Source organism: Megalobrama amblycephala, linkage group LG16 (genome assembly GCF_018812025.1).
Source record: "Megalobrama amblycephala isolate DHTTF-2021 linkage group LG16, ASM1881202v1, whole genome shotgun sequence".
In the NCBI taxonomy this organism is placed as follows: Eukaryota; Metazoa; Chordata; class Actinopteri; order Cypriniformes; family Xenocyprididae; genus Megalobrama; species Megalobrama amblycephala.
The window spans coordinates 23,532,368-23,550,624 of record NC_063059.1 but is presented as its reverse complement, the minus strand read 5'-3'; the positions used below and the strand labels follow the sequence as shown (position 1 = coordinate 23,550,624).

Sequence of the window (18,257 nt, the reverse complement as noted above, 5' to 3'; positions counted from 1 at the left end):
AGATAAATAAATGCTTTAAATGTATTGTGCATTGTTAGTTTACGATAATGCGTTAACTAATGTCAAATGAACCTTATGGTGAAGTGTTACCAATAAAATAATTCTAAATGGTTTGAAAGAAACATCTTAAATATTTTTGAAACCCTTCTACAATAAAAAAAAGGAAATGTTTAGATAAAATGTTTAGATAAAAACTAAAACCAGTTACCTTGCAGGAGACACTGGAGTTCTTCAGGATAATAAAACTATTTTCAAAACCAGTTTAAATTCAGTGTGACTATCAGCAAAAGGCTGTAGAACATTTTGCAAGGCCTGAATAAAACGTGAATGCCATTCCTTTTTAAAGGTGACTACGAGTAAACTACCGTTCAAAAGTTTGGTGTCTGTGAGATTTTGCTCACCAAGGGTGCATTTAATTGATCAAAAATACAGTAAAAACAGCAATATTCTGAAATATTATTTCAATTTAAAATAATTTTGAATATATATTTTAAATGTTATTTTTTTCTTGTGATGCAAAGCTGAATTTTCAGCATCATTACTCCAGTCTTCAGTGTCACATGATCCTTCAGAAATCATTGTAATATGCTGATTTGGTGCATATTGTTTTTCTTATCAGTGTTTTGCTGCTTAATGATTTTTTTTTTTCAAGATTCTTGGATGAATAGAATGTTTCAACATTATGTCTTTACTGTCACTTTTCATCAATTTAATGCATCATAACTGAATAAAATAATTAATTCCTTTAAATTTTTTTTTACTAAACCCAAACTTTTGAATGGTAGAGTAAAAAAACATTCATACTTACTTTATTGGGCACATACAAATATAGAAATAAAATACATAATAATCAAGCAAAGTATAGAAAAAAGTGTATAGGTAGAGCACTATGTGTACACTGAAATCAGTACAACCTGTGCAGCCAAACATCACCTGTCATGCACTTCATATGCCTCATACACATTCTACCTCAATGTAAATCTCAACTGAATGTAAACTGCATTCCAAATAAATTCAACTTTTACCATTAATATATATTAAGATTAGCTGGTCACTATTAGCACAGAAAAAAAAAAAAAAATGTCATTCAAACATCCATGTTTAAAAAACTGAAATGTGACTTTCAAAATGCAATAGCCAACCACTTTCAATGAATATTATATTGTGAATATGGAAAAGGTAAAGGGAAGGACAAATACAGGTCTAAACAAACTCTATTATATCTAAGCTAGTTTTGATGCACAGTATACATACAGTACACAGTTCTAAATAATTAACAAAAAGCAGTCACATTCTTATTAGTCTGATCTGACATGGCACAGAGCACATGCTAGAAATTACCTGTATTTTTTAGCCTGACTTTTTGTAGCTGTATCTGTAGCTAAGGAGAAGTAACAGAGTTAAAATAAAGTATGTGAGGACGTTTTTACATCTTTACTGAGCAAATAACATTTGTTCGTTTATCTAGATATTCTTTATGCTATTATTGTTCATTTTCCTCTACCTATTTTCTGTCTTTCTTCTGTTTGAGTTGCTTGCTTGTTTTCTGTAATGAAGAAAATGGTCCATAATTGGGAGATGGGTGGCTTATGTTTCTCCCTCTGTGAAATTTGTGTATTAAAAAGAATATGGAACACTCACCTTGTGACCGGAGATCTGCAGACTCTCTCAGGTTCGTCTGTGACCCTCAAGAAGAAGACAAAAAAGGTTCATGTTAGAAATCGATCAGCCAATAGAGCGGCAATTAGCACAGTTTATCCCGCCCTCCACAAACAACCAATCGCAAGAGCTCACATCTAACACCACAGACTTGCACTGACGTCACCTTTAATCCACAAAAATCACCACTGACAACAAAAGAAACTGACGGCAGTGATGGGTTTTATAAAGCTAGGATTAAGTATGTTTCTTAGAGAACATATTAATTATGTTTTTGAGATGTCAACACACATTGGTTCATGTCAGTGTAACACAAACTAAAGACATTCATAATTGTATCTTTAATAACACCATATAAAATTAATTTCTTGTGTGTCTGGTAATTAGCTTTTGAGTGTATTAATCTAATATCTACATGAGATGTTAGTAGTTGCATTAATACATCTTTAAACAAAGAAAGTGCTAGTTGACTGATGTCCACATGAGGGCGCTACAGTTCAAGGCTGCTTTTATGAACACTTGTGAAACTTTCCATTCACATGATGTAGCGAATGAGGTGGCCAGTGTATTCCCGTCTTAAAGGGACAGTACACGGCCCTCTTCCTCAAACATTACAAGTGAAAATGGAGGGCTCTCTGTTGGGAGTGAATAAACCATATCTGGACAGAGAAACATCATGTGGGAAGCAGGGGAGGCAAATGAGCTTGGCCAATGGTGAGTGGGATTTGACAAGAGAGGATAAAATACAAGTTACATAACTAATCTGGGTCTAAAGTGAGATGGTCCTCACTGCAGAACACAAGATCCAGGGGTGGGGTTGGATCTAGATCCAACTCCTCCCACTTTACATATCCCTAAACCTACCCATCTCTGCCCCTGGCTCTAAACCTACCCATCTCCACCCCCTGATTCTAGATCCAACTCCTCCCACTTTACATATACCTTAACCTACCCGACTCACCCCTGGATCTCGAATGTTCTGCAGTGAGGGACTACTGTCTAAAGTGGAGAGAGGAAGACCCTGATTGGCTCTGCCTTTTCCAAAATTAGGCTTTTGTGATAGAACAGTCCAGATTAAATTGTTTTACAAAGCTCCTTCTGCATCTTAACTGCATTAAGAATCATTAGAAATCTAATAAAGGCACATAGTATTTTTTGGGCCAAGCTAAATGCCATTCCTGTGAATGAGTAAAAGGTGAGAGAAATGCATGAATGAGTGCATGGAAAAAAAGTGATACATGGATGGCGCTATGGTGTAAAAAAACCTTTTGAGCATCAAACACAAAGAATGCACTTTCTCAAATATTAACATATCAGCAAAAAGTTTTACAAAATGCATTTACAATAATAATCGACATACTGTTGGTTTACCCAAAAAATACAATTTCTGTCAAAACTGAAATAATTTGTCAGTCCAAACATGTATAATTCTTTTCTTCTCTTCACAACCAAAATATTTTGCATAATAGGCCTACCCAAATTGGGGCTGTCATGTTGTGGAAATAAAGTAGCATGAATTTGGCCCATACAATTTGTATGCAAGCCTTCCCCTTTGCTGTTGTGCCAAGTCCTGCCACATTATGTCTGACATACCATGTTTAAAATGAATGCAATTTAAGAACCACAGCAAAGAGGATGATTTTCGGTGAATTAAGTAATCATATGACTTCAGAAGACTTACAATAGAGTGTGATGGTGCCTGCCAAATAGGGATTTTTAAAAGTTCTTTGTTAAAGAGTTAGAAGCCATGAATTAAACCAACCAGCTACAAAGGTAAAAGACTGTGTTCTTAACAGAATTAATGAGGGAAAGAACTACAATGATTCTATGATCATTAATGATAATTATACATTAATCATTAATGTATAATGATCATTAATGATCATAGAATCATTGGTACCAGGAATTCTGCTGTTAAACACAAGGCCTTTTCACACTCCGATTAACCCCCGGGCTATGGTCGTTCTAAACACTGATTTTAACCAGTGTAAAGGAACGTTTCACACTTGCAATTTAGAAGCGGGGTTAGCGCCGCTTTTGCGGTGCCAAACTTGTACATTGTGAAATGATGTGGCTTTATAATGTCACAGCTAGACGCTTAGCAACAGACAACAAATCGCGTACTTTGCCTGCTCTGGACAGTAACGGAAACGGCGGCACATTGTATATAAACAGTAAATTCAGCATTTGACAGGAAAAATGTCAAATGCTGACAGAAAACACGACAATTTGAGTTAAGAAGGAACCATTTCATTCTTACCTTTATAGTCCGAAATATCCATTCAGTAAACTCTATAGTACAGTCGGCAATGCGAGGATGCGCAACGCTAAAGCTATGTAAACAGGTTGCATGCTGCGTTTGTCCAATCAATGACAATGACACCGCAAATACACATTACGCAAATAATAACGTTAACCCAGGGTTTAGGAATGTACAATGTGAAACGTCACTTTAACCCCGGGTAAATTATGGGCAGTTTGAAACGTGACTCAAGTTAACTGTTTACCCGGGATTTAGAATGACCCAGGGTTAACTATTTCAAGTATGAAACGCCCTACAATTGTATGTTAAATTAGTGCAGATTAATGGCTTCAACAAAACCATAATATTGATTAACAACCCTGAAACTCACATTAGGTCTGCCTTTAAAGGTTGTAAAGTTATCATTCAAAATCAATTCCCCTTGTGGCAAACAAGTAATATTCTACTTTTCTGGTCCTTTTTAGAGCTCGAAAGCTCTCAACATCCAACAAAACCATACAGGATTTGGAATGACATGAGGGTAAGTAAATGATGACAGAATTTAAATTTTGATTTATGTTTCAAAGCTCAAAGAGGTGCTCTGACACCCAGCGCCAACACGGGTGCCAAAGAAAGTGGTGAGACTGTGAGTATTTTTGACAGACTGAGAGATGGAACAAGGCCACAAACAGGAAGAAAACTTACTAACTGTTTTTGATCCCTGTGGCAGAGTGCAGCCCGAGACTGACTTGTTTGAGCTCTGGCGCTTAGAGGGGTCAAGATTGACCCTAAGAGTTGATGAGGGGAAGGAAAAAGAGAAAAGGACAGTGTGATAGACAGAAAGTAGGAGGGGAACAGGAAGATTGAGAGAGAAATAAGATTGCAGCAAGGAAAAAAAGGCAAAGAAACAAATAAACAAAACAGAAACACTGAGCACCCAACAACAGCCAAGACCAAGAGATAGAGGGACACGAGGGGGAGCAGGCGCCTGAAGCTGTCGGTTAATCACAGAGGAGGCTTGAGGAAGAGTTAATGCAGAGAGTACATATGCAAACTTATGCGGAAAAAGGACTTTATCCATTGGATGTCACCCTAGATAGGTGCTTAATCTAATCGGGAAGTTTCTTTTAAGAGATGGAAGTGTTGTTCTAATCTAATAAAGAGCTTCTAGTTGCGTATCTCTGCAAAAGTCGTTCTTTCTGGCTTTTAGCCCAGACAGGCACATAAACAATTTCACTGAGGATGCTGAAGAGCAAAGCGCCCCATCAGCATTCCTACTTTCTACTGAACATCTCAATCACATTACGGACTCCAAACGCTCCCATATCTAACTAAATTACCTCCTCAGATTCCACAGGACAATGGGCACCAAACTAAATGAAAGATGACTTTGTAAACTGATTGGCTCTAGCAGTGGAGCCCGTGCCATTTTGATCTTATGCGGCTAAAGAGCAATTCACATCAAGGATGATAACTAAAAGGATAACTATAACTGTGAAGTTTTAAAAATTCCTTCTAATTTTGTGAGAATAGGGAAGTTCACACCACATATTTAATGATAAGATAACACAATTGTACTCATTGTGTTATAACAACATCGTTGTATTTGCTTTCAGAACAAGTTTTTTTCTAGCCGATGAACAATAAAAACAATGTTAATATAAATAATTATCATTATAGTTTTTATAGCTATAGTCCTTTGGTGTGGACGCTAATATAGTTATTGTTAAAATGTTATAATTATCGTCGGTTGGTGTGGACGCTAATAAAGTTATCGTTATAATTTACAGCGGTTGGTGTGGATGCTAATATAGTTATTGTTAAAATTATCAGTTGGTGCCAATATGATATAATTATCGTCGTCAGTTGGTGTGGACGTTATAATTATCGTCTAATATAGTTCAGTTGGTGTGGATGCCAATATAGTTATTTTTAAAATTATCGTCAGTTGGTGTGGATGCTAATATAGTTATCGTTATAATTATCGTCGGTTGGTGTGGACACTAATATAGTTATTGTTGAAATTAACGTTGGTTGGTGTGGATGCTAATATAGTTATCGTTATAATTATCGTCGGTTAGTGTGGACACTAATATAGTTATTGTTGAAATTAACGTCAGTTGGTGTGGATGCTAATATAGTTATCGTTATAATTATCGTCGGTTGGTGTGGATGCTAATATAGTTATCGTTATAATTATCGTCGGTTGGTGTGGACACTAATATAGTTATTGTTGAAATTAACGTCAGTTGGTGTGGACCCCAATATAGTTATTGTTAAAATTATCGTCAGTTGGTGTGGATGCTAATATAGTTATCGTTATAATTATCGTCGGTTGGTGTAGATGCTAATATAGTTATTGTTGAAATTAACGTCGGTTGGTGTGGATGCTAATATAGTTATCGTTATAATTATCGTCGGTTGGTGTGGACACTAATATAGTTATTGTTGAAATTAACGTTCAGTTGGTGTGGATGCTAATATAGTTATCGTTATAATTATCGTCGGTTGGTGTGGACACTAATATAGTTATTGTTGAAATTAACGTCAGTTGGTGTGGATGCTAATATAGTTATCGTTATAATTATCGTCGGTTGGTGTGGACACTAATATAGTTATTGTTGAAATTAACGTCAGTTGGTGTGTACCCCAATATAGTTATTGTTAAAATTATCAGTTGGTGTGGATGCCAATATAGTTATTGTTAAAATTATTGTCAGTTGGTGTGGATGCTAATATAGTTATCGTTATAATTAACGTCGGTTGGTGTGGATGCTAATATAGTTATCGCTATAATCATCGTTGGTTGGTGTGGATGCTAATATAGTTATTGTTGAAATTAATGTCGGTTGGTGTGGATGCTAATATAGTTATTGTTGAAATTAATGTCGGTTGGTGTGGATGCTAATATAGTTATCGTTATAATTATCTTTGGTTGGTGTGGATGCTAATATAGTTATTGTTGAAATTAACGTCGGTTAGTGTGGATGCTAATATAGTTATTGTTGAAATTAACGTCGGTTGGTGTGGATGCTAATATAGTTATCGCTATAATTATCGTTGGTTGGTGTGGATGCTAATATATTGTTGAAATTAACGTTGGTTGGTGTGGATGCTAATATAGTTATCGCTATAATTATTGTTGGTTGGTGTGGACGCTAATATAGTTATCGTTAAAATTATCAGTTGGTGTGGATGCCAATATAGTTATTGTTAAAATTATCGTCAGTTGGTGTGGACGCTATAATAGTTATCGCTAAAATTACTGTCGGTTGGTGTGGATGCTAATATAGTTATCGTTGTAGTTATCTTTATTATTATCGTCCTTTAGTGTGGGCACTAATATAATTATCGTTATAGTTATCGTCCTGGTGGTGTAGATACTAATATAGTTATCGTTATAGATATGTATTGTTCTTTGGATGAACAATAATATTGCTATAGTTATCTTTATAATTTTCGTTCATTAGTGTCGGACGCTGTTCTTTATACAGTAGTTATTGTTCATGTTATAGTTATGTTTATAGTTATAGTTGGTAAATAGTTGGTCTATTAGTATAAATACTAATATAGTTATAATTTTAGTTATGTTTATAGTTATTGTTCTTGGTGTAAATGCTAATATAGTTATCTTTAAAGTTATGTTTACAGTTATTGTTCTTGGTGTGAATGCTAATATAGTTATTGTTATAGTTATTTTTATAGTTATTGTTCTTGGTGTGGATGCTAATATAGTTATCGTTATAGTTATCTTTCTTAGTGTGAAGGACACTTAAACATCTTCAGATAGCACGATGCTATACTAAAAAGTGGACAATTTGGGAATCTTGATGTGGACTTTGATTTTATTTCGATCTATTTTTATCTATAATCTTCAAATGTTTACTCTTACAAATTCATTCTGGTTAACAAGATGAAACCGTCGCTCTCCTCTTACCTGCGGGTAAGTTTTGAGGTCAGCTTAGTGAACAGGTTTGTGGTGGCACGGCTACGGGAGTGTGGCAGAGGGCTGGCTTCGTGGGAGAGGGTGGGTGAGGTGGGGGGTGCGTGGGTAGGAGGCCGGTGGTCCCTTAGCTGGCCACCATGGAAGGTGCTGCGGATGGTGGATCCCCTTGTCAGCCGAGAAGCGTTCGGATGATGTGGAGCCGGAGGCCCCGGCCCCGGAGATGCTGTGGGTGGATGGGGAGGCTGGAGGTAATCGATGTGACAAGGAGCTGAGGAAAGAGATGAAAAAAATGGATGAAAATGAAATTCTCCCTAAACCAAAGTTTTGTAACTTGTCCTGCATTGCTTTTGCTCTGAACAAGAATGATATCCACCAAAGAAACAACCACAGCAGCATGCTAACAACCACCCAGAGCGCATTAGCAACAGCATGGCAATGGCCTAGCAAATTGTTAACAACCACTTTAGCAATGCCATAGTATTAAAGTGAAGCCGTTCCCAACCAAGCCTTGGTTCTGGAAAGTATTATTCCCGTAGGGATTTTAAAGTTTTCGTTAAAGAGTTATAAGCCATGAACCAAACCAACCAGCGACAAGGTGAAGCACAACATTACAAACTTTGATTTGAAGCAAAAAAAAGTGTTAAAAATTTGGACATGCAAATATTTAAGTAGTTTGAGAGTGTAAGGAGACTGACTAGGGATATTGTGTAATTCAGAGTGGCTGGGCGCTAAAAAGTTATTTTTGTGTTTTGATTCTCTGAATGGTGGTGATGTATTTGCAGAATCATGGGTAATGTAGTTTTTCACCAGGAATTTTCACTGTTATTTAAAAAATAACACTTGAAATAATGCAGGTTGATGGCTTCAACAAAAGCATATGCCATCCATTAACAACCTCGTTGCTCAAAGTAGGTTTTTCTTTAGCAGTTTTTAAAGGGGTACTATGTAGAAATGACACCCAGTGTTCAAAACAGGTACTGCAGTCCAAATTCAAAATATTGTTTGGCCCGCCCCCTCGTTCAAAGACGCGGGTTGCCAGCAACAATAGGTAGCGCAATTCACAATGAAAGCTGAGGAGACTTACACACTGTAAGCTGATGGGTTGATTTATCTGTGTTTTAATATGCTGTTGTTCATAGAGATATTTAGATTGATTTAGAGGCTTTTTAGGCTCTGACCCAGTTTGTTTGTTGGTTTCCATGGTTGCAATACGCTGTGTTTTCCGCCAACTAGCAACCTGTGATGTCGAAATACTATTGGATAAACTGGCAGCACACAGTTTCGCACAGACCAAAACAAAGACAGACATTACGACACGGAACGCACATTTCAAAGTAGAATATCTGGCTGTAGCATTGTTTTTCTGAGGAACAAGTAGGTGAACTTACCATGTTTCCTAAATATCTGCAAGCATATCGGGGTATTTTTATGCTTTATTAAAGTAAAAATCGTACATAGAGCCCCTTTAAGCTATTGGTCGAAGTCAGTCCTCTATGGACAAAATGCCTATCCCAATAAGATTTTTAGAACACCTTAGCAAAATGAATTTTGCACAGGCAAAGACTCCAGAAAATGCAAAAATCTGGATTCAAATATGGACTGCTGTGATATGTACGTTCATTATTCCCGCTCATTAGCAGTCATAGTGGTTTTAACTGGAGGCTACTTTGGTGGCAGAACTTAATCCATCAGACAAAGTCTAAAACGTACCACAGTAACAGCTCTATAGCGATACGATTAGACCGATATCAGATCTCTGTGCTTGAAGAGGCAGCTCTCGTTGGGTTTAGTTGAGCATAAATGTGAGGCAGGATGCTGAGTCACTGAGGCATGAGCTCTCTTGTGTTCTTATTCCCATCTCAGAAACAGCCACTTAAGGCAAATTAAAACTGAACCCTTAGCGGAAAAAAAGCTTGCACACGACTGCACATCTCAACGCTGGAGACAGAGATACCCAGAGAAAAGGCGAGACAAATCACTTTATTTTCCATTTATCAAACTAGTCCCAACCCAGTACAAAGGACAAAAAGTCAAACAACAAAGAGAGAAAATGAGAGCAAGAAGAAAAGATGATGATTCAAAACTAACACCCACAATTTTACTGCCATTATTAAGGTGTTCTTAATAGTGGATAACATGTTGCTGTGCAATAGAAGAGTATTCTAGGTGGTTACTATGGTGTTTCTATGCAGCTGCTAAGGTGTTCTGGGTTGTTACTAGGGTGTTGCAATAGAGTAGCTATGGTGTTCTGGGTGGTTACTAGGGTGTTTCTATGCAGCTGCTAAGGTGTTCTGGGTTGTTACTAGGGTGTTGCTATAGAGTAGCTATGGTGTTCTGGATGGTTATTAGGGTTATTCTGGGTGGTTCTATGTGTAACCCCTCCTGTTCAAACCGCCCGCTCTAAGTGGGACTCGAACCCGGGTCCGCTGGCACAGGAGTCGGGCACTCTAACAAGGAGGCTAAAGACCACAGTCTCTAGCATCAGTCACTAGAGCACCTCTCGAGATCAGGGGAGTGAGGTTTACACACACAGCTCTTACCAGCCTGCGTCCGTTACATATGCAGCTACTAAGGTGTTCTGGGTTGTTACCATGATGATGTTTCTATGCAGTTGCAAGTGTGTTTTGGGTGGTTACAAGGGTGTTGCTATGATGCTTCTGAGTGATTACTAGGGTGTTGTGTTGCAGTTGCTATGGTGTTCTGGGTGATTACTTGGGTGTTGTTATGCCACTGCTTTGGTGTTCTGGGTGCTAACCAGGGTATTGCTGTGCAGTTGCCATGATGCTCTGGGTGGTTACTAGGGTGTTGCTTTGCAGTTGCTTTGTTCTACAGTAGGTGGTTACTAGAGTGTTGTTATGCAATTACTATGGTATTCTGGGTGATTGCCAGGGTGTTGTTGATGTTCTAGGTAGTTACTAGAGTGTTGCTATGCAGTTTCTATAGTGCTCTGGGTGGTTACCAAGGTGCTGCTATGCAGTTGCTAGGTGGTTACCAAGGACTACTTGACTGCTGTTGGAACCTGATGTTGTCTGATCACAGTAGCACACCTCTCCTTTTATGAGCAATAGGAATAGAGATGCTTTCCATAGCAACCAGCACTAATAATCTCTACGTTCAGATGGGTTCACTTCACTGACGTGCATCACTTGGCATCGGACTGCCTTTGTCCCCTCTATCTCGCTCAGTTTTGGCATAGATCTAACAGATCTCACATGCTGTCTCAGTCTGCCCACTGGCCTGGGGCCACTTCACTTAACGCTCTAAATAACCCTGCGCTGATGGACCTTATACACGCACACACACACACACACACACACACACACACACACACACACACACACACACACACACACACATACAGGATTTCCTATAACAGGGTTTCACATATTAGCTTCCATTGGTCGGCCACACTGTAGTCATTAATAACAGTGCTGGGCAGAAAATTAACGTGATGAAGGCGTCTGAAAAAGCACGGCTGGGTGTGTGCATACAGTACAGTACACATGCTTTAGTGTGCATATATGATGCACACATATATGCACACATATCAAAATGTAAGACTAGTCTGGGATTAAATATCCAGAATTTTTAAAATATATATATTTAAGTATTATTTTTAAAGTAACTAATCAAATAAGCAAATTTGTGACATTAAGATCAAATGTAAAATATCAATTCAAATTTAATCTAATTGTAATTCTTATAATACCATTTGTAATAAAAACATTGTATTAAATTATAAAAATTATTTTCACTGGTGTTCTCAGATTTCTGTGTATTTGTCAATTATGGTGATGGTAATTTTGTGTGTGTAGACACATGTACTGTACTGGCTGGGCTCGGGGGAGGGAGGCTTCTTTAGGTCAACCAGTCAAGCAGCCTTATGACCCAGACCATCCACGTGCCTCCTCTCGTTCTCTTTAAGTCACATGACACCCAGTCTTTGGACCTCCCCCAAAGAGGGGGAAAAAAGAGAGAAGGGTGATAGAAGGACAGCTAAGCAGACACCATCTGCCACTGCTGAAGCATAACAGACCTAATCCATCTCAATAATCAAGCACACAGGAAAAAAATATTTTCAGCTTCAGAATGTACATCAATTATAAAACTTCAATACACATTCACACACACACAAAACACAGAGACACATACGCAGAGACACGTTTACCTGTTCTCTTTCCCATTCTGTAGTAAGGAGTGTCTGTCAATGTTGGTGCGGTCCGTACATACATAAGTGTTCCTACGGGTCATGGCACTGGCAGGGATGTTATTCTAAAACATGAAACAGGAAGCAGGAATTGAAAACTAAAAAAGATTGGAAATTAACACAGATATATTGCATGTCACTAAGGCTATCTAAATATAACCAGTGTTTCTGACACAGTTGTCCTCAGAAATTGATGCATTTTGTCCCATGGAACATTTTAGGAACAAGCTTACTAAGGGAACATCACTTTATGACCCGAGAATGCCGATAACGAATCTGAACATGTGCCATTACATCCCAGGGGAAAAGTTGTTGTTATTGATGTATTTGGTGTACAAGAACATTTTAATGGGCGGCACCTGAATTGTCATCAGGATGATTTATATTTTCTTCTCTATTAAAGGAAATGTGCTTCCAAAAATGCGCTTCCATTTACTTATGTCATTCAAAACTGCACGATTTTCTATCTTTCATGGAATACAAAAGGAGTTATTTCTAGCAGAATGTCCAGCTTCCCTTTTCCATAGAATGAAAGTGAATGGTGACTATGGCTGTAAGCAAGGTTAATGGCTTAAATTTCAGTCGGTTCCTCACATAAATCAATTATATGTCTTTAAAAGACTTGGAATATAGTGCACAAGCCCTAAGACAATAAACGAACAATCACCTTAACAATTAATATTTCCTGTAACCGTATGTACGTGATTTTCCATGCTTGATTACCGTTGTTGCATTGATGTCCTTGCGACGGTCAGGGATCTCGGCCTTGTTGGGGTTGTTGGCTGAGCTGACCATGGGGCTCGACGGAGGGATGCTACGACTGCCCACCACGCTGCAGCTGGCCTTCCTTGAGGGGAGACGTTCCTCTTTTAGATCCCCATCTCCTGTACTGGTGGGGCTACGCTTGGGGTGGGTTACTGGCACTGATGGCCCACCTGACAAACATATAAACAACTATAAACATAGTTCATAATAAATAATTATATTATTATTATTACTACTACTACTATTACGTATGGAAGCTTGTTTCTGCCACTAAATAAAAAATAAAAAAGGTAATTGCGAATTTTTATCTCACAATTCTGACTTTTTTTCTCTCAATTGCGAGTTTACTGCAATTTACTTCTTTTTCAGAATGGTTTATATCTCACAATTCTGCTTTATAACTCGCAAGAAAAAAGTCAGAATTGCTAGTTTATATCTGGCTTTATAACACGCAATTGGGAGTATATCACAAAATTCTGACTTTATAACATGCAATTGGGAGTTATAAAGTCAGAATTGCGAGTTTATATCTGACTTTATAACACGCAATTCACTTTAATTCACAAGTTTGACAATATCTCGCAATTCTGACTTTATTACTCACAATTGTGAGATAAACACACAATTCTGAGAAAAAAAGTGAGTATTATGAGATAAAAAGCTGCAATTATATCTTTTTTAAAAATTTTATTAAAGGTGCCCTAGATTCAAAATTTGATTTACCTTGCTAGTTGAATAACAAGAGTTATCTGGAAAAGACATACATTGAGTTTCAAACTCCATTGCTTTCTCTTTCTTATGTAAATCTCATTTGTTTAAAAGACTTCCGGAAAACACGCGGATATAACACCGACTGTTACGTAATTGTCAACTATATCTCGGATATTTGCATATGCCAGCCCATGTTCCCAACATTATGAAAGGCATTAGACAAGGGCAGCCAGCAATGTCTGGATCTGCACAGGTGAATCAACAGACTAGGTAAGCAAGCAAGAACAATAGTGAAAATGGCAGATGGAGCAATAATAATGACATGATCCATGATAGTATGATATTTTTAGTGATATTTGTAAATTGTCTATCTAAATGTTTCGTTAGCATGTTGCTAATGTACTGTTAAATGAGGTTAAAGTTACCATCGTTTCTTACTGAATTCACGGAGACAAGAGCCATCGCTATTTTCATTTTTAAACACTTGCAGTCTGTATAATGCATAAACACATCTTCATTCTTTATAAATCTCTCCAACAGTGTAGCATTAGCCGTTAGCCACGGAGTATATAGCCTCAAACTCATAGAGAATCAAATATAAACATCAAAATAAATACTTTACTCACATAATTCGAAGCATATAACTCATGACAATCTTGTTCATTTGAGAAAGCTGTGTGAACTTTGTAAAGCACTGTAATATAGTCGAGAGCTTGTGGCAGGGAGCACGCGAATTAAAGGGGCGGCGCGCTGAAAAAATCAGTGCAAGTTAATGAGCCCCAAAATGCAGTTAAAAAAATTAATTAAAAAAAATATGGGGTATTTGAGCTGAAACTTCACAGACACATTAGGGGAATTAGACTTTATTAATCTTGTTAAAAAATATTCTTGGGCATTTTAATAATAAAAATGTTACTATTAATTGTTCTAAATATAATATTATTCATGTTTTTTCACAGTATTAAAATTTAAGCTATAATTATAATTAAGCTATATATAGCTTATATTAATGCTAATGCTATAACTGGCAGACCCCCCAGCAATACTAACATGGATCACCTGTGAAAACCTCTGATTTAGGCCATTTATAAATATAAAATTATCCTTGAGAAGTGTAGGGACTCACAGAAGTCGCTGTGCCTCCTCTGGCGGTGGTAGGTGGAGGCACTGCGCTGGGGTTTAGTGTGACTGGAGGCAGAGGTGGAGCTGGAGGAGGAAGTGGAGGAGTGTTTGCTGGTGCCATTTGTGATGGGACTGGGTCGTACCCGTGCTATAGACAGACTGCTGCTTGACCGGGACTCCGTGCCATCCTATATGGGAAACATTTAAGATATTACACACTTATAGGACACAGGCTGCTCTCAGGTCAGTGGCAATCCCTATCTTACCTCATTCTTGCGACCTAGCAGCAGATACGTGGCAAATATCTCATTGTACTTCTGAGTGGTCAGAGCATCTTTGATTTCATCACGGGAGTAACCCATTCCCACCATTACATCTGTATAAGCAGAGAGAGACAAAAATAATTTATTAAATAAGCAAGTAGCCATTTAGCAGATGATTTTAGCCACACTTTGAGCAATCTGGGTTTAAGTGTCTTGTTAGCAGGGTTTTGAACTATGGTCTGGTTGCTACAATGCAAAAAAATGTTTATTCTTACTTTTTAATCAGTAATATGTCTTTTAATATGTCTTTGAAAAGCAATATTTTTACAGAATATACACTACAAAGACATTAAATTGAACAAAAGACTTTTACATTGTTACAAAAGATTTCTTAGAATGATTTCTGAAGGATCATGTGACATTACTGGAGTAATGGCTGCTAAAATTCAGATTTGCCACCACAGGAATAAATGACTTGAATAGGAATAAATGAAATGAAACAGTTCGTTTCCATTTTAATAATTTTTCACAATCAATTTTTTGATCAAATAAATGCAGCTTGGTGAGCAGAAGAGACTCAAAGTTTTAAACTGTATATTACAATATATTAAATTGTTTTTTTTTAATTGTTTATTTTATAATTTGCAAATTGATTTAATCATTTATCTAAGAAAACACAATTTACCCATAGTGTAAAATAATACAATATATCTTGATTTGTTTCTTAAAAAAAAAAGGAAAAAAAAAGATGAATTTACAAGCAAAATTGTGCAATATCTTGTTTTAAAATGTTTAAATACTGGAAAATAAGACAAAAATACTGATTATTTATATTAAAAGTGTCAATGGTCATGTAAAAGGGCTAAAAGGGGAAGATGTGGCTACGTTTCTTACCTATACGGCTGCTGTCATTATAGTCCTCCACCGGCTCTAAATGAGGCTTCAGCTCATCACTTTCATACCCGACATTCATCCACTTATCCTTCATGATTTGCTGAAAGGGAAGAACAGAAAGTCAGATAGAGCGAGCCAAAGGCCACAAGATCTATGTAAACTCAATAAGACGTGTTATCAGCTGTAATGGTCGATTGCGGGTCGCAGTTGCTCCTCCTCACCTCCAGGGTGCAGCGCTTGGTGGGGTTGAGCACAAGAAACCGGCGCAGGATGCTCTCACAGTCGGTAGACATGTAGAATGGCACCCGGTATTTCCCCCTCAACACACGCTCACGCAGCTCCTGAGGGAACAACACATACTTCTATTCAACACCTAATCTTATTCTGAACCAGTCAGCCACCGAATCGCCCCCACGGCACAGAGTAACAATCACAGCTCACTTGACCTACATTACTTGAGAGCAAAGCATTTCATAAGAGCACTTGATGCACGTGAGGCGCCTTAGAAAATGTCTCAAAATGTTGCCATAAAACTGATTTTACACTGAATATTAGTGGTGACTAGACTTATTAAAAAGTTTGTTACAAAAGTAAACAAAAATGTCTTTAAAATTAAAGTCGAAACACACTGTGGCAAATATTTAATAAAGTCAAAATTAATTTGATCTACCAATCACGTTTTCTACTATGACTAAAATATAGACAATATGTGTTTTGATGCTTAAATTCACTTGTAGCATTTAAAATGATTTTAGTTTTTAGTGTTTTATTTTTCATTTATTTACACAGAATAGTGCAGAATGTTAATAGTGACATTTATTGATGATCCGCCATAATATAAAAATAATTATTGGCTTATCTATATCAGCGATAACTTTATTATTGGGGCATTCCTACCTATTAATGTTAAAAATATTAAAACGAAAGCGAATATCTAGATAAACATGGTTGTTGGATGGCATTTTTGACATGCAAATCAGGAAATGATCCCTGTACTCTTTTACAAAGCGTTTCTTATACTATACTTTGTAATTTACCTTGAGGTTCTGTCCATCAAAGGGCAGTGATCCACTGACCAGCGTGTAGAGGATAACCCCCAGACTCCAAATGTCCACCTCAGGCCCGTCATACTTTTTCCCTTGAAAGAGCTCTGGGGCGGCGTAGGGCGGGCTGCCGCAGAACGTGTCCAGTTTACTGCCCAGCGTAAATTCATTACTGAAGCCAAAGTCAGCAATCTTGATGTTGGAGTCTGCATCAAGCAGGAGGTTTTCCGCCTGAGTGAGGTATAAGATAGGATGGGGTATATGACCATGAGCAGGAATTTAATAGTTTTATGCTTTGTGGGTGTTTTAAAAGGGAGCAAAGTGTGTAGCCTTTACTCTTTTATGAAAGCTCCAGAGGTAATAAAAGGATGTATAAGTCATGAGAAAGAACAATAACCTTCAAGTCCCTGTGAACAATGTTTTTCTGGTGACAGTAATGAACCGCAGACACGATCTGAAAGGGAAACACTGACACTAACATCTCTGAAATAGGAAGTTAAACAAACCTGCTACATTTTTATGAGCATAAACTTTTTATAGCATCTTTAACACACCAAAACCAGAAAATACAGCATGGTTATGCACCTCTCAGATTTTTATTGTATTAAAGGTGAACAAATTTTTGATTTATAGATATAGATTTATAGAATTCATTTATGATATGTCCTACCTGCCGGAATTTAGCACGTGCCTCCTTTTCCTTCATTCTCCCATGAGATACGAGGTAGTCAAATACTTCACCTGTCACAGAGACAAAATTTAAGTAAAAAATGATTAAAATATTGGCCAAAATGATTCATAAAAAAACTCTTCCTCAAGGAAATTATTGAAACAAAACTTAAAACGACATAAATCTGACTTATTTTCATTTATTTTACCTGATAACTGGTAAACCAGCCAATAATAAAAAGTCCAAAATTCAATTGAAATGAATCTAAAAATCAATCATTTTAAATGCTACAAGTGAACAGGCATCACAACGTTATAGTGTACAGTATAAATATTTATTTTGAGATTTGCTAAACATTGAATTTAACAGTTATTATTGATATTATTAAAACAAATTTAAAGGATTAGCTCACACAGAATTACCACTGCTCTGCAATGCGCCACGCATTACGAAATCACGTTAGAAAGGTCACGCGTGATGTAGACGGAAGTACCGATCCAGTCTCTACAATGTGCAAAGCCTTTTACACAAAAAAACAACAGCAATGTCGAATGATTTTGAAGTTGGAGGAGAAAATGAGATGGAGTTTTTTGCCCTACCGTGGTACTTTCACCTACGTCACGTGTGACCTTTTCAACGTGATTACGTCATGTGTGGGGGATCGCAGAGCAGTGCAAGATGAGCATTTGTGATTAAAAAGTATATACATTTTTAAATGACATATTTCGCTAGACA

The 18,257-nt window shown here is 37.2% G+C and overlaps 1 protein-coding gene across 1 annotated transcript in view; it reads right to left on the bottom strand.

The window, feature by feature from the left end:
- Nucleotides 1–18,257, bottom strand: part of mark4b (MAP/microtubule affinity-regulating kinase 4b) — a 52,054-nt gene that overhangs the window by 2,625 nt on the left and 31,172 nt on the right. The window contains 15 exon segments of the mRNA XM_048161974.1: nucleotides 1,342–1,381; nucleotides 1,505–1,546; nucleotides 1,642–1,686; nucleotides 4,607–4,689; nucleotides 7,839–8,050; nucleotides 8,052–8,115; nucleotides 12,016–12,119; nucleotides 12,778–12,989; nucleotides 14,657–14,840; nucleotides 14,919–15,028; nucleotides 15,810–15,909; nucleotides 16,031–16,150; nucleotides 16,847–17,083; nucleotides 17,250–17,306; nucleotides 17,523–17,593. Coding sequence (XP_048017931.1) covers nucleotides 1,342–1,381; nucleotides 1,505–1,546; nucleotides 1,642–1,686; nucleotides 4,607–4,689; nucleotides 7,839–8,050; nucleotides 8,052–8,115; nucleotides 12,016–12,119; nucleotides 12,778–12,989; nucleotides 14,657–14,840; nucleotides 14,919–15,028; nucleotides 15,810–15,909; nucleotides 16,031–16,150; nucleotides 16,847–17,083; nucleotides 17,250–17,306; nucleotides 17,523–17,593 — 1,681 coding nt within the window.